The sequence below is a fragment of the Lampetra fluviatilis genome, chromosome 73 (genome assembly GCF_964198595.1).
Source record: "Lampetra fluviatilis chromosome 73, kcLamFluv1.1, whole genome shotgun sequence".
NCBI classification, from domain to species: Eukaryota; Metazoa; Chordata; class Hyperoartia; order Petromyzontiformes; family Petromyzontidae; genus Lampetra; species Lampetra fluviatilis.
The window spans coordinates 2,800,044-2,815,951 of record NC_136347.1 but is presented as its reverse complement, the minus strand read 5'-3'; the positions used below and the strand labels follow the sequence as shown (position 1 = coordinate 2,815,951).

The window sequence follows — 15,908 nt, the reverse complement described above, 5'->3', positions numbered from 1 at the left end:
TGCTGCTGCTGTATATTTGGAGTCTGCGTCTCTCTCCCCGTGGTGGTCACCGCGTGGATTTTTCTCTCCCACATTTAGAATCGATGTTTGCGCAGTCATCAACCACGGCGCTCGCAGCGACCCCACCTGTAGCGTTGAGCGGAACCTGGAATTCTTTCGTGTCTTCTCCCTCCGCAAACGGCTTCGCTGCAATGGCAAAGGGAGGTGGACGCGATGGCGTCGTCATCATCGTCATCGTCGTCGTCATTGTCATCGTCATTGTCATCGTCATCATCATCATCGTCATCGTCATCGTCGTCATCATCATCATCATCGTCGTCATCGTCGTTGCCATCATCGTCATCTTCACTATCATCATCATCATCATCACCGTGTGTGTGCGTGTCGACTCAGCCTGAAATGAGTACCTGGTGCAATGTGTAAACATCGCCACTGGGGAGACAAAGGCGGTCGGGCGTGGTGCTGGCCACCCACCTCCTCGTGTAAGCTGCAGATCCCGTTCTGTGGTGCAGTGTGGAGTCTATGGTGTAGTGTTGAGTCTATGGTGCAGTGTTGAGTCTGTGGGTAGTGTTGAGTCTATGGGTAGTGTTGAGTCTATGATGCAGTGTTGAGTCTATGGGTAGTGTTGAGTCTATGGGCAGTGTTGAGTTTATGGGCAGTGTTGAGTCTATGATGCAGTGTTGAGTCTATGGCAGTGTTGAGTCTATGATGCAGTGTTGAGTCTATGGGCAGTGTTGAGTCTATGATGCAGTGTTGAGTCTGTGGGTAGTGTTTGAGTCTGTGGGTAGTGTTGAGTCTGTGGGCAGTGTTGAGTCTATGGGCAGTGTTGAGTCTGTGGTGCAGTGTTGAGTCTGTGGGCAGTGTTGAGTCTGTGGGCAGTGTTGAGTCTATGGTGCAGTGTTGAGTCTATGGGCAGTGTTGAGTCTATGGTGCAGTGTTGAGTCTGTGGGCAGTGTTGAGTCTGTGGGCAGTGTTGAGTCTATGGGCAGTGTTGAGTCTGTGGGTAGTGTTGAGTCTGTGGGCAGTGTTGAGTCTGTGGGCAGTGTTGAGTCTATGGGCAGTGTTGAGTCTGTGGTAGTGTTGAGTCTATGGTGCAGTGTTGAGTCTGTGGGCAGTGTTGAGTCTATGGGCAGTGTTGAGTCTGTGGGTAGTGTTGAGTCTGTGGGCAGTGTTGAGTCTATGGGCAGTGTTGAGTCTATGGTGCAGTGTTGAGTCTGTGGGCAGTGTTGAGTCTGTGGGCAGTGTTGAGTCTATGGTGCAGTGTTGAGTCTGTGGGCAGTGTTGAGTCTGTGGGCAGTGTTGAGTCTATGGGCAGTGTTGAGTCTGTGGGTAGTGTTGAGTCTATGGGCAGTGTTGAGTCTATGGGCAGTGTTGAGTCTATGGGTGGGCAGTGTTGAGTCTATGGTGCAGTGTTGAGTCATTGGGCAGTGTTGAGTCTATGGTGCAGTGTTGAGTCTATGGTGCAGTGTTGAGTCTATGGGCAGTGTTGAGTCTATGGGCAGTGTTGAGTCTATGGGTGCAGTGTTGAGTCTATGGTGCAATGTTGAGTCTATGGGCAGTGTTGAGTCTATGGTGCAGTGTTGAGTCTATGGTGCAGTGTTGAGTCTATGGGCAGTGGTGAGTCACCCTCCTGTCACCCCCTCCTGTCACCCCTCCTGTCACCCCTCCTGTCACCCCTCCTGTCACCCCTCCTGTCACCCCCTCCTGTCACCCCGTGCGTCACCCCCCTCTGCTCACCGGTGCAGTTGAGTCCGTTTGCCGCGGTAACCAGGCTTGCAGCGGCAGCGAAAGGAGCCGTGGGTGTTGAGGCACTCGGCCTGCGGGCTGCACGGCGGCACCGCCGCTCCCTCCTCCTCCTCACACTCATCCACGTCTAGCGGCGGGGGGGGGAGGGAGGGGGGGAGGAGAGGTGAGGGGGAGGAGAGGGAGGAGGGGAAGAGGGGGAGGTGAGGGGGAGGAGAGGAGGGGAGGGAGGTGAGAGGGAGGTGAGGGAGGAGGGGAGGGGAGAGGGAGGAGGGTGAGGGGGAGGTGAGGGGGAGGAGAGGGAGAGGAGAGGGGGAGGAGGGGAGGGAGGTGAGGGGGAGGAGGGGGAGGAGGGGGGAGGGAGGGAGGGAGGAGGGGGAGGGAGAGGTGAGGGGGGAGGACAGGGGGAGGGTGGAAGAGGGGGAGGTGAGGGTGGGTGAGGAGGGAGGGGAGGAGGGAGTGGAGGAGAGGGAGGGGATGAGGGGAGGAGGGGGAGGTGAAGGGAGGAGAGAGAGGGAGGGGGGGAGGGAGGAGGGAGGGAGTGGAGGGGAGTACTTGAGAACCAGGTGAATCCCAACTCAGTCACCATCAGCCGTGTTGGTGGCCGTGTGAGTGGGAATCGGATCGCCGGGTTCGTAGCGCTAACCACGACACCACCACTCCTCACCATCACCCACCTCACCTCACCCCCCCACCCACCTCACCACCACCCACCACCCCCTCTCACCCACACCTCACCACCCACCTCACCCGCCCACCTCACCCACCTACCCACCTCACCCACCACTCCCTCACTCCCACCCACACCTCACCCACCCCCACCTCACCCCCACCCACCTCACCCCCCCACCTCACCCCACCACCTCACCCACCCACCACTCCCTCTCACCCACCCACCCACCACTCCCTCTCACCCGCCCACCCCACCACTCCCTCTCACCCGCCCACCTCACCCACCCACTCACCTGACCCACCACTCCCTCTCACCCCTCACCCACACCTCACCTCACCCACCTCACCCCCCCACCTCACCCCCCCACCTCACCCCCCCACCTCACCCACCCACCACTCCCTCTCACACCCACCCACCCACCACTCCCTCTCACCCGCCCACCCACCACTCCCTCTCACCCGCCCACCTCACCCACCCACTCACCTGACCCACCACTCCCTCTCACCGCACCCACCCACCACCCCACCTCACCCACACACTCCCTCTCACCCACCCACCCACTCCCTCTCACCCCCCCCCCCACCTCACCCACCCACCTCACCCACACCTCACCCACTCACCCCCCCCACTCCCACCCACCTCACCCCCCCACTCACCCCCCCACCTCACCCCCACCCCCCTCTCACCGGTGCACTGAAACCTGCCCCCGCTGTAGCGAAGGCCGAAGCCGTCCGGGCACTTGCACAGGAAGCTGCCGAAGGTGTTGACGCACTTCCTGCCGGGTGGACACACCGCCCGGCCAGAGCGGCACTCGTTGATGTCTGCGGACGACGACACGCGGATGACACACGGACACGCAGATGATACACAGACAACACACGGACACACAGACGACACATAGACAACACACGGACACACAGACGACACACAGACAACACACGGACACATAGACAACACACAGACAGCACACGGACACACAGACGACACATATACAACACACGGACACACAGACGACACGTAGACAACACACAGACACATAGACAACACACGGACACACAGACGACACACAGACAACACACGGACACACAGACGATACACAGACAACACACGGACACATAGACAACACACAGACAGCACACGGACACACAGACGACACATAGACAACACACGGACACACAGACGACACATAGACAACACACGGACACACAGACGACACATAGACAACACACGGACACACAGACGACACACGGACACATAGACGACACATAGACAACACACGGACACATAGACGACACATAGACAACACACGGACACATAGACAACACACGGACACATAGACGACACACAGACACACAGACGACACATAGACAACACACGGACACATAGACAACACACGGACACACGGACGACGACACACGGACGACGACACACGGACACACGGACACACAGACGACACACGGACACACAGACGATGACACACACGGACGACGACACACGGACGACGACACACGGACACACGGACACACAGACGACACACGGACACACAGACGATGACACACGGACGACGACACACGGACGACGACACACGACACACACGGACACACAGACGACACACGGACACACAGACGATGACACACACGGACGACGACACACGGACGATGACACACGAGAGAGGGGCACGTGTGTGTCCCTGCGTGGCCGTGGAGACGGGGGGTGGTGTAGCGTACGCAGCGGTAGGGTTACAGGGAGCAGTGTCAGTGTGGTGGCGGTGGTGATAGCAGTGGTGATAGCGGTGGTGATAGCAGTGGTGATAGCGGTGGTGATAGCAGTGGTGCTGGTGGCGGTGGTGGTGATGGGCGTGGTGCTGGTGGCGGTGGTGCTGGTGGCGATAATGGTGATGGCGGTGGTGCTGGTGGCGGTGATGGTGATGGCGGTGATGGGCGTGGTGGTGGTGATGATAGCGGTGGTGGTGGTGATAGCGGTGGTGGTGGTCATGGTGGTGATGGCCGTGGTGGTTGTGGTGATGGCCGTGGTGGTGGTGGTGATGGCATGACGATGATGATGATGAAAACAATGATGATGATAACAATAATGATGACGATCATGACGATGATAACAATGGTGATGACGATGTTGATGATAACAATGACGACCATGACAATGATGACGATGATGACGATGACGACGATGATTCCAATGATGACGACGATGACGATGATGACGATGATGACGATGGTGATGACGATGGTGATGATAACAATGACGATGATGACGATGATGATGATAACAATGACGATGATGACGATGATAACAATTGTGATGACGATGATGACGATGATGACGATGATAACAATTGTGATGACGATGATGACGATGATGACGATGGTGATGACGATGGTGATGATAACAATGACGATGATGACGATGATGATGATAACAATGACGATGATGACGATGATAACAATTGTGATGACGATGATGACGATGATAACAATTGTGATGACGATGATGACGATGGTGATGACGATGGTGATGATAACAATGACGATGATGACGATGGTGATGATAACAATGACGATGATGACGATGATGATGATAACAATGACGATGATAACAATTGTGATGACGATGATGACGATGATAACAATTGTGACGACGATGACGATGATGACGATAACAATGACGATAACAATGACGATGATGACGATGACGACGCTGCCGCCTCACCCACACAGCTGCGCATGTCGGTGCCGAGGGTGAGCCCCGGCGAGGGGCAGAGGCAGCGCACCTCTCCGCCCACCTCCTCACAGCCGTTCTGGCAGTTGGCGAGCGCACAAGTTCGCGAGTCTACACAGACAAAGATACCCCGTGTACGCGCGTGTGTGTGCGTGTATGTGTAAGTGTGTGTGGTGTGTGTACGTGTGTGCGCGTGTGTATGTGTGTACGTGTGTGTTATGTGTGTACGTGTGTGTGCGTGCGTGTTTAAGTTGTGTGTGTGTGTGTACGTTGTGTGTGTAGGTTGAGTGTGTGTGTGTATGTTGTGTGTGTACGTTGTGTGTGTAGGTTGTGTGTGTACGTTGTGTGTGTACGCTGTGTGTGTGTGTACGTTGTGTGTGTGTGTACATTGAACCGTACGCAGGTAGCCATGCTGCTGACTGGAGGTGCGCAGTGTGGGGTGGGTGGGGTGAGTGGAGTGGGGTGGGTGGTGCGGTGTGAATGGTGTGGGTGGCGTGGGTGGTGTGGTGTGAGTGGGGTGGTGTGCGTGGTGTGGTGTGCGTGGTGTGGTGTGAGTGGTGTGTGTTGAGTGGTGTGGGGTGTGTGGTGTGAGTGGTGTGGTGTGAGTGGTGTGAGTGGTGTGGTGTGAGTGGGGTGGTGTGCGTGGTGTGGGTGGTGTGGTGTGGTGTGAGTGGTGTGTGTTGAGTGGTGTGTGTTGAGTGGTGTGGTGTGTGTGGTGTGGTGTGAGTGGTGTGTGTGGTGTGGGTGGTGTGGGTGGTGAGTGGTGTGGCGTGGGTGGGGTGGGTGGTGTGTGTTGAGTGGTGTGAGTGGTGTGTGTTGAGTGGTGTGGGGTGTGTGGTGTGGTGTGAGTGGTGTGGTGTGAGTGGTGTGTGTGGTGTGGTGTGGGTGGTGTGGGTGGTGAGTGGTGTGGCGTGGGTGCGGTGGGTGGTGTGTGTTGAGTGGTGTGGTGTGTGTGGTGTGGCGTGAGTGGCGTAGTGTGTGTGGTGTGCGTGGGTGGCGTTGGTGGTGGTGGTGTGTGTTGCGTGGTGTGGTGAGTAGTGTGGTGTGGGTGGCGTGGTGTGGGTGGTGTGGTGTAAGTGGTGTGGGTGGTGTGGGTGGCGTGTGGTGGTGTGTGGTGTGAGTGTTGCGTGGGTGGCGTGTGGTGTCCGCTCACTCGTGCAAGAGCCGTCTCGTAGCAGCAGGTATCCGTTGAGGCAGTAGCAGCGGAATGAGCCCGGCGTGTTCATGCAGCGGTACTGGCACGGACGCGGCTTCAGTCCACACTCGTTCACATCTGAGGGGGGGGGGGCGGTGAGGGAGGAGACGGAGTCATACGTATATACACACACACACAGACACACACACACAGACACACACACACACACATAGACACACACACACACACAGACACATAGACACACAGCCACACACACAGACACACACAGACACGCGACCTCTCACCCTGGCTGCATGAGTTCCCAGTGAAGCCCACCTCACACTGGCACTTGTTGTTACCCAGACACACTCCGTGCTTGCAGGGGACGTCGCAGATCGCTGCACACAGGGCGATTCGGGCGGGGGGGGGGATGAGGAGGGAGGGAGATAAAGGGATGCACACAATGTAAGCAGCAAGTCGTGAGTTCGATTATTTGGAGTCTGTGTCTCTCTCTCTCTCCCCGTGGAGGCTAGGAGATGTTGACTACCTCGCCTAATACGCAGGAGGTCGTGGGTTCGATTCAGACCCTGACGACACATGCTGCTGTATATTTTGAGTCTGTGTCTCTCTCATCATCACGGTGGCTAGGAGATGTTGACTACCTCGCCTGGTGCGCAGGAAGTCGTGAGTTCGATTCCGACCCTGACGACGCCTGCTGCTGTATATTTGGAGTCTGCGTGTCTCTCTCTCTCTCCCTGTAGTAGTCGCGTGGATTTTTCCCCGGGGTCCTCCAGTTTTTCCCCTCCAATATTTAAAATCGACATCATCACGCGTTTAGAGAGCTATTTGGCTGCTGCTAGTGAGTGAGCGAGTGAGTGAGTGAGCGAGTGAGTGAGCGAGTGAGTGAGCGAGTTAGTTAGCGAGCTAGTGAGTGAGCGAGTTAGTTAGTGAGCGAGTGAGTGAGTGAGTGAGCGAGCGAGTGGGTGAGTGAGCGAGTGAGCGAGTTAGTTAGCGAGCCAGTGAGTGAGCAAGTGAGTGAGTGAGCTAGTGAGCGAGCGAGTGACTGAGTGAGCGAGCGAGTGACTGAGTGAGTGAGCTAGTGAGCGAGTGAGTGACTGAGTGAGTGAGCTAGTATGTGAGTGACTGAGTGAGCAAGTGAGTGAGTGAGTGACTGAGTGAGTGAGATAGTGATCGAGCGAGTGACTGAGCGAGCGAGTGAGTAGTAGAGTGAGTGAGTGAGTGAGCGAGCTAACAGTGAGCGAGCTAGTGAGTGAGTGAGTGAGTGACTGAGTGAGTGACTGAGCGAGTGAACGAGCGAGCGAGTGAGTGAGCTAGTGAGTGAGTGAGCGAGCTAGTGAGTGAGCTAGCGAGCGAGCGAGTGAGTGAGCGAATGAGTGAGCGAGTGACTGAGTGACTGAGCGAGTGAGCTAGTGAGTGAGTGACTGAGTGAGTGAGCGAGTGACTGAGTGACCGAGTGACTGAGCGAGTGAGCTAGTGAGTGATTGACTGAGTGAGCGAGTGACTGAGTGACCGAGTGACTGAGCGAGTGAGTCAGCGAGCGAGTGACTGAGTGAGTGAGCTAGTGACTGAGTGACTGAGTGAGTGAGTGACTGAGTGAGCGAGCGAGTGTGTTACGTTGGCAGTGTCCTCCAGGTAGGCGTCTCCAGCCGTAGCAGCAGTCCAGGTGAAGGCCGTAGCGACAGAGGCCACGTGACGGCCTTCCCTCGGGCAGTGGCAGGAGGCCCTCGCCAGCCCTGCACCAAACACGCACACAGACAAAGGTCACCCGTGTAGCCTGTCACAGACTGTTGGGGCAAGTGCTGTTAGCGAGTAGCAGCACCTACGAAGGCTACCGGCACTGTGGCTACACACACAGAGGGGGTGGGTGGCCAGCACCACGCCCGGCCGCCTTTGTCTCTCCCCACAGTGGCGATGTTTACACAGCGCACCAGGTACTCATTTGAGGCTGAGTCGACCTAGGGGAGGCCCCAGGACCGGTTCAGGTAATCGTCACTGGTGGTGTTGGTGGCCGTGAGCGGGAATCGAACTCGGGTCGCCGGGTTCGTAGCGCGGCGTAGCGCTAACCGCGGCGCCACCGCTCCCCACACACTCACACATCACACTCACACCACACACAGACCACACACACACCACACCACACACAGACCACACACACCACACATTGACTCACCCACTCACTCACTCACCCACTCATACACCCACACACCCACTCACCCACTCACCCACAGCCACCACACATTAACACACCCACCAACTCACCCACCAACTCACCTACCCACTCACCTACCCACTCACCTACCCACTCACCCACCCACTCATACAACAACCACCATTCGCCACTAATTGGCGGTGACGTCACCACGACGCCTGTGCCAGGCCATGTGCACCTTGAGGCTACCACGTGAAGTGTCGAACGCCCGCTGGCAGGTCACGGGGCAGACCCAGCAGGTGCCACGGGTCGACTGACTGAGATGACTGAGATGACACTCATACAAAGACCCCCCGTGTAGCCTTAACAGACTGTAGGGGCAAGTGCTGTTAGCGAAGCAACTATGAAGGCCGGCACGGCACAAGAGGGGGTGGGTGGCCAGCACCACGCCCGACCGCCTTTGTCTCCCCAGTGGCAATGTTTACACACCGCACCAGGTACTCATTTGAGGCTGAGTCGACCTAGGGGAGGCCCAGGACCGGTTCAGATAATCGTCACTGGTGGTGGCCATGTGCGGGAATCGAACCCGTGTCGCCGGGTTCATAGCGCAGCGCGGTAACCGCTACACTACCGCTCCCCATTAGTGTATGTATGACACTCATACATACACTCATATACACACCATCACCACCGCCACCACCACCGCCACCACCACTGCCACCACCAGCAACATTTGGAGCATTCTCGGCAACAACAGCAGCAGCAGCTGCAATAACCGCCCCAGACGTGGACAATTCCATCGGCACCGCCGCTGTTATTTCCAACAACCGCAACAAAATAAACCACACGCAAATTCGCGAAAGAATCCACAGAGCCCCACGGACGGCACGGAGCACGCTGAGACGTCACCCAAGGTCGGCGCCCTCCTCCGAGGGAGTTCCGATGAACGACCCCGAATCCGGACCACAAAAAAAGCTATTTTTACTTGATAATTGTTTTTTTACCCTTTTATCTGGCAACAAAACTGACACCTTTTTTTTAACAAGGAGTCATGTTTGCATAGACCACAAAAAAAAACACAACTCTGATAATGATATGCACTATCCTTGAAATTGATTGGTCCACACCCGAGACAGCTTTTCTTAGAGCCCAGTCTCACCCTGGTGTTGGACCAGATGACGCCAAAAGGCGCACAACTCAAAGACAATGCACCATCAGAGTATGAGAGCTCGGGGTAAAGCATTTACACCATTGGAACCTCATTTGCTAGTAGAAAAAATTATAATAGTTTTTTTACCCTTTTATCTGGCAACAAAACTGACACTTTTTTTACAAGGAGTCATGTTTGCATAGACCACAATACCTGCAGTCATAATGCAAACAAAAAACATAACTCTGATAATGTATGCACTGTCCTTGAAATTGATTGGTCCACACTCGAGACAGCTTTTCTTAAGAGCCTAGTCTCACCCTGGTGTTGGACCAGATGACGCCAAAAGGCGCACAACTCAAAGACAATGCACAATCAGAGTATGAGAGCTCGGGGTAAAGCATTTACACCATTGGAACCTCATTTGCGAGTAGAAAAAATATGATAATTGTTTTTTTACCCTTTTATCTGGCAACAAAACTGACACCTTTTAAACAAGGAGTCATGTTTGCCTTGACCACAATACAGGTAGTCCCCGACTTACGATGGGGATGCGTTACGACGACCCCATCATCATCGTAAGTAGAAAATATCTTATGTTGAAGACGGTCTACCTAGCCTAACCAGCAGTCTTAAAGAATGGTGATAATTTAGCAAAACAGAGCAATTTACAGTAGCGTACTGTATAAACTATATACCGTATGTATTAATTAATTACAATACTGTATTGCAAAGTGAAATTTAAAGTAAAAAACAAGGTAAATTCTTAGACTACCTATATGAAAACTGCAATTTCATAGAAAGTTTTTTCAGGAAACTACCCTGTCTGTTATAACAACTAGACCCACCACCATCAGCCAGGGTCTATATCCACTGCTGGGTGATTGCCTCCCTACGTCACCACCACCATCACCACCATCATCAGCACCACCACCATCACTACCACTACCACCACCATCACCATTACCACCATCACCACCATCATCACCACCAACACCACCACCATCACCATCATCACCACCACCATCACCACCACCACCATCATCACCACCAACACCACCACCATCATCATCACCACCACCACCATCACCACCACCACCATCATCATCATCATCATTACCACCACCATCACCACCACCATCATTACCACCACCATCACCACCACCAGCACCACCTCCACCATCATCATCACCACCATCATCACCACCAACACCACCACCATCATCACCACCACCACCACCATCATCACCACCATCATCATCATTACCACCACCATCACCACCACCACCACCAGCACCACCATCACCACCTCCACCATCACCACCACCACCACCATCACAACCACCATCATCACCATCATCACCACCATCACCACCACCATCATCACCACCACCATCATCACCACCATCACTACCATCATCACCACCATCACCCCCACCACCACCATCACCACCACCCCCATCACCACCATCATCAACACCTCCACCATCACCATCATCACCACCACCACCATCATCACCACCACCAAGACCATCACCACCATCATCACTACCACCACCATCACTACCACCACCATCACCACCACCATCACTACCACCACCATCACCACCACCATCATCACCACCACCACCATCACTACCACTACCACCACCATCACCACCACCACCATCACTACCACCACCACCACCACCATCACCCCCACCATCACTACCACCACCATCACCACCACCACCACCATCATCACCACCACCAAGACCATCACCACCATCATCACTACCACCATCATCACTACCACCACCATCACCACCACCACCACCATCATCACCATCACTACCATTACCACCACCATCACTACCATCATCACCACCATCACCCCCACCACCACCATCACCACCACCCCCATCACCACCATCATCAACACCTCCACCATCACCATCATCACCACCACCACCATCATCACCACCACCAAGACCATCACCACCATCATCACTACCACCACCATCACTACCACCACCATCACCACCACCATCACTACCACCACCATCACCACCACCACCACCATCATCACCACCACCACCATCACTACCACTACCACCACCATCACCACCACCACCATCACTACCACCACCACCACCACCATCACCCCCACCATCACTACCACCACCATCACCACCACCACCACCATCATCACCACCACCAAGACCATCACCACCATCATCACTACCACCATCATCACTACCACCACCATCACCACCACCACCACCATCATCACCATCACTACCATTACCACCACCATCACTACCATCATCACCACCATCACCCCCACCACCACCATCACCACCACCCCCATCACCACCATCATCAACACCTCCACCATCATCACCACCACCAGCTAGGGTCTATCCACTGCGTCTGTACAATCTGAAGTTTGTAACGTTCTGACAAAGAGTTTCTTAGCTCATCGGATTCAAACATTGCGAAGTTAAAAAGTTTAACACAGAAGCCCTCACGGTTTCCTCAGCTGCTAATAATTAACAACAACCACGACACATTCGTTACATTTTAAACACTAATAGCTGTCGACGTGATGCGTGTGTGTGGCCTTTAATATTATAGTGTACACACACATACACACAGGCGACGGTTCGGGCAATGAACCTACTTCGTAGAGTGCGGATTAAACCGTGAGGGGAAAGCACTGATTTAAAAAAAAGTAACATTTTAAACTTACGTGTGTTTTAAAAATTAAATTTGTTAAAGGATTGCATCGGAATTAAAACCCAAACCAGAGTTGTTGTTGTTGTGGTTTGACCGTCACGGTTAACTTTCTTTTACACGAATTTTTTTTTCGATCGCCTGAGGGGAAAATGTGCGAAATCAACACCAAAAGTTGCGATTTAATCGAGTAAAACAAATCGAACGTGGAGCTAAATAATGTTTTTGCTAACCCCGGCCAGCACTCTTTAACGACTTTCACATTAACATTTAAAATAAAATCGATGTTTAAACAACAAAAATCCCCGCATTATATCTTCTCCGCGCAAGCACCCCGCCGCCGCCACCCGCCGGTGCCAAGTACTCGCGGCGGTGATGCGGTCGACCGCTTCACACACACAGCCCCCTCACTCCCCCTCCCCTCAGTCCTCTGCCATCCACAACGCACGCGGCGGTATCAATGCGCGGCGCCACGCCCCCCAATTGGCTCACCGGGCGGGCGCGAGGCAGCTGGCGGTCACGAGCGCGGCGAGCGCGAGACGCATCGCGAATCTCCCCCTCCCTCTCTTCCCCCCCCCAAAAAAAACTTTTAATATTTTCCCGCCCTTATTTCCCGCTCTTTTTGTACAATTTTTCGTCGCAAAGTGTTTTGCAAACGCGCAAAAGAAAGTCTTTTTTGTTATTCTCGAGTTACGGAGTCGCCGTCGGCGACCGCGCATGCGCAAAGAAATTGTGGCGCGCGAGGAGCCCGAAGCGAGTTGCTTGCTCCCCATTGGTCGAGGAGATCGTGCGCCGCCCACCCACTTTGGCCCCGCCCTCGCGTGTTGCTATTGGTTAAGCTGTGTTCGGCCCCTCCCACCCTGGCCAAACCCCGCCCCTCGCTCCCGCTAACCCCTCCCCCTGCCAGCCCCGCACCTCCCCCCCGACCAACCCCACCCCTGGTACGCTTGTGTGGGGAGCGAGTGGGCGGGCCGAGGAGCGAAGTGGGCGGGGCGAGGAGCGAGTAGGCGGGGCGAGTGGGAGGAGCGGCGAGTAAGTGGGCAGGGCGAGGAGCGAGTGGGAGGGGTTAGGATATTGGGGGCGGGGCCAAATATGTAAAATCAAACAGGGACTCGATTCTCGGCCCCGGAACGTGGATAGCTCCGGGCATCAGCAGGCAGCTTCGCTCTCAATTCACGGTCCAGGGCACCGAGAGCTCTGATTGGTGGCCCCGGAACCTGAATAGACCTGGTGGGGGGGCGGCTTCGCTCTCAATTCACGGTCCAGGGCACCTAGAGCTCTGATTGGCGGCCCCAGAACGTGAATAGACCCAGGCAACATCAGCAGGCGTCTAGATGCGGGCAGACCCACAGACACACGAGGTTGTGTGTGGGTGGGTGTTGGTGTGTACCGTGTGTGTACACCGTGTATGTGTGTGTACTGTGTGTGTGTGTACACTGTGTGTGTACACCGTATGGGTGTGTACCGTGTGTGTGTGTACCGTGTGTGTGTGTACCGTGTGTGTATACTGTGTGTGTGTACACTGTGTGTGTACTATGTATGTGTGTGTGTACACTGTGTGTGTACACCGTGTGTGTGTACACTGTGTGTGTGTGTACTGTGTGTGTGTACACTGTGTGTGTGTACTGTGTGTGTGTACACTGTGTGTGTACTATGTATGTGTGTGTGTACACTGTGTGTGTACACCGTGTGTGTGTACACTGTGTGTGTGTGTACTGTGTGTGTGTACACTGTGTGTGTGTACTGTGTGTGTGTACACTGTGTGTGTACTATGTATGTGTGTGTGTACACTGTGTGTGTACACCGTGTGTGTGTACACTGTGTGTGTGTGTACTGTGTGTGTGTACACTGTGTGTACCGTGCGTGTGTGTACCGTGTGTGTGTGGGGGTGTGTGTACCGTGTGTGTACACCGTGTGTGTGTACTGTGTGTGTGTGTACTGTGTGTGTACCGTATGTGTACTGTGTGTGTGTACCGTGTGTGTACTGTGTGTGTGTACACTGTGTGTGTGTACACTGTGTGTGTGTACTGTGTGTGTGTACACTGTGTGTACCGTGCGTGTGTGTACCGTGTGTGTGTGGGGGTGTGTGTACCGTGTGTGTACACCGTGTGTGTGTACTGTGTGTGTGTGTACTGTGTGTGTACCGTATGTGTACTGTGTGTGTGTACCGTGTGTGTGTACACCGTGTGTGTGTACACCGTGTGTGTGTGCACCGTGTGTGTGTGTACACCGTGTGTGTGTGTACACCGTGTGTGTGTGCACCGTGTGTGTGGGTGTGTGTACCGTGTGTGTGTGTACACCGTGTGTGTGTGTACACCGTGTGTGTGTGCACCGTGTGTGTGGGTGTGTGTACCGTGTGTGTGTGTACACCGTGTGTTTGTGTACACCGTGTGTGTGCACCGTGTGTGTGGGTGTGTGTACCGTGTGTGTGTGTACACCGTGTGTGTGTGTACACCGTGTGTGTGTGCACCGTGTGTGTGGGTGTGTGTACCGTGTGTGTGTGTACCGTGTGTACACCGTGTGTGTGTACACCGTGTGTACACTCACTTTGGGTGTGTGTACTGTGTATGTGTGTGTGTACTGTGTGTGTGTGTGTATGTATGTGTACACTGTGTATGTATGTGTGTGTATGTGTGTGTACGTGTGTGTGTATGTGTGTGTGTACACTGTGTGTGTATGTGTGTGTGTGTGTATGTGTGTGTGTACACTGTGTGTGTATGTGTGTGTGTGTGTATGTGTGTGTGTACACTGTGTGTGTGTGTACACTGTGTGTGTGTGTACGCTGTGTGTGTATGTGTGTGTACACTGTGTGTGTATGTGTGTATGTGTGTGTGTACACTGTATGTATGTATGTGTATGTATGTACACTGTGTGTGTGTATGTGTGTGTGTACACTGTGTATGTGTGTGTGTACGTGTGTCTATATGTGTGCTGTGTGTGTATGTGTGTGTGTACACTGTATGTATGTATGTGTATGTATGTACAATGTGTGTGTGTGTACACTGTATGTATGTATGTGTATGTATGTACACTGTGTGTGTGTGTACACTGTGTGTGTGTGTACACTGTGTGTGTGTGTACACTGTGTATGTGTGTGTGTGTACGTGTGTGTGTGTACACTGTGTGTGTGTATGTACGTGTGTATGTGTGTGTACGTGTGTGCTGTGTGCGTGCACTGTATGTGTGTGTCACCAGGCTAACGATGTTGGCGGTGCTACCGGGCCTCTACCTGGGTGACCGCGCCAGCGCGCTGGACGCAGCGAGCCTCTGGCGCAGCGGAGTCACCCACGTGCTCACGGTCGACTCACAGCCCCTGCCATGGGTACGGGGGAGAGACAAAGGCGGCCGGGGGGGGGGGGTGCCGGCCCCCCACCCACCCCCTCGTGTGCCTCAGTGCCGGTGGCGTTTCGTAGGCGCTCGCTAACTGCACTTGCCCCGACGTTCTGTTGGAGGCTAGACGGGGGATCTTTGTCTGTGTGTTGCAGGATGGTGGCGATGGTGGTGAAGGTGGTGGTGGTGGTGGTGAAGATGAACACGGTGAAGGTGGTGGAGGTGGTGGAGGTGGTGGTGGAGGTGGTGTAGGAAG

The 15,908-nt window shown here is 54.4% G+C and overlaps 1 protein-coding gene and 1 long non-coding RNA gene across 3 annotated transcripts in view; one reads left to right on the top strand and one right to left on the bottom strand.

Moving 5' to 3' along the window:
• Window positions 1–13,192, bottom strand: part of LOC144953218 (uncharacterized) — an 18,357-nt gene extending 5,165 nt beyond the window's left edge. Inside the window, exons 1-8 of the mRNA XM_078883776.1 lie at window positions 12,815–13,192; window positions 7,923–8,041; window positions 6,593–6,685; window positions 6,306–6,425; window positions 5,144–5,263; window positions 3,103–3,237; window positions 1,738–1,873; window positions 127–186 (exon numbers count right to left, since the gene is read on the bottom strand). Of these exons, the coding sequence (XP_078739902.1) occupies window positions 127–186; window positions 1,738–1,873; window positions 3,103–3,237; window positions 5,144–5,263; window positions 6,306–6,425; window positions 6,593–6,685; window positions 7,923–8,041; window positions 12,815–13,095 (1,064 nt within the window). The 5' untranslated portion in view covers window positions 13,096–13,192. The remainder of the gene's footprint in view (window positions 1–126; window positions 187–1,737; window positions 1,874–3,102; window positions 3,238–5,143; window positions 5,264–6,305; window positions 6,426–6,592; window positions 6,686–7,922; window positions 8,042–12,814) is intronic.
• Window positions 13,193–13,309: 117 nt separating this feature from the next.
• LOC144953296 (uncharacterized) lies at window positions 13,310–15,881 on the top strand. Of its 2 annotated transcripts, none has more exons than XR_013640792.1 (3): window positions 13,310–13,694; window positions 15,518–15,644; window positions 15,808–15,881. It is a non-coding gene; the product is annotated as an uncharacterized LOC144953296 (long non-coding RNA). The 2 variants fall into 2 exon arrangements; XR_013640791.1 differs by having other exon boundaries at window positions 13,310–13,704.
• Window positions 15,882–15,908: the final 27 nt, after the last annotated feature.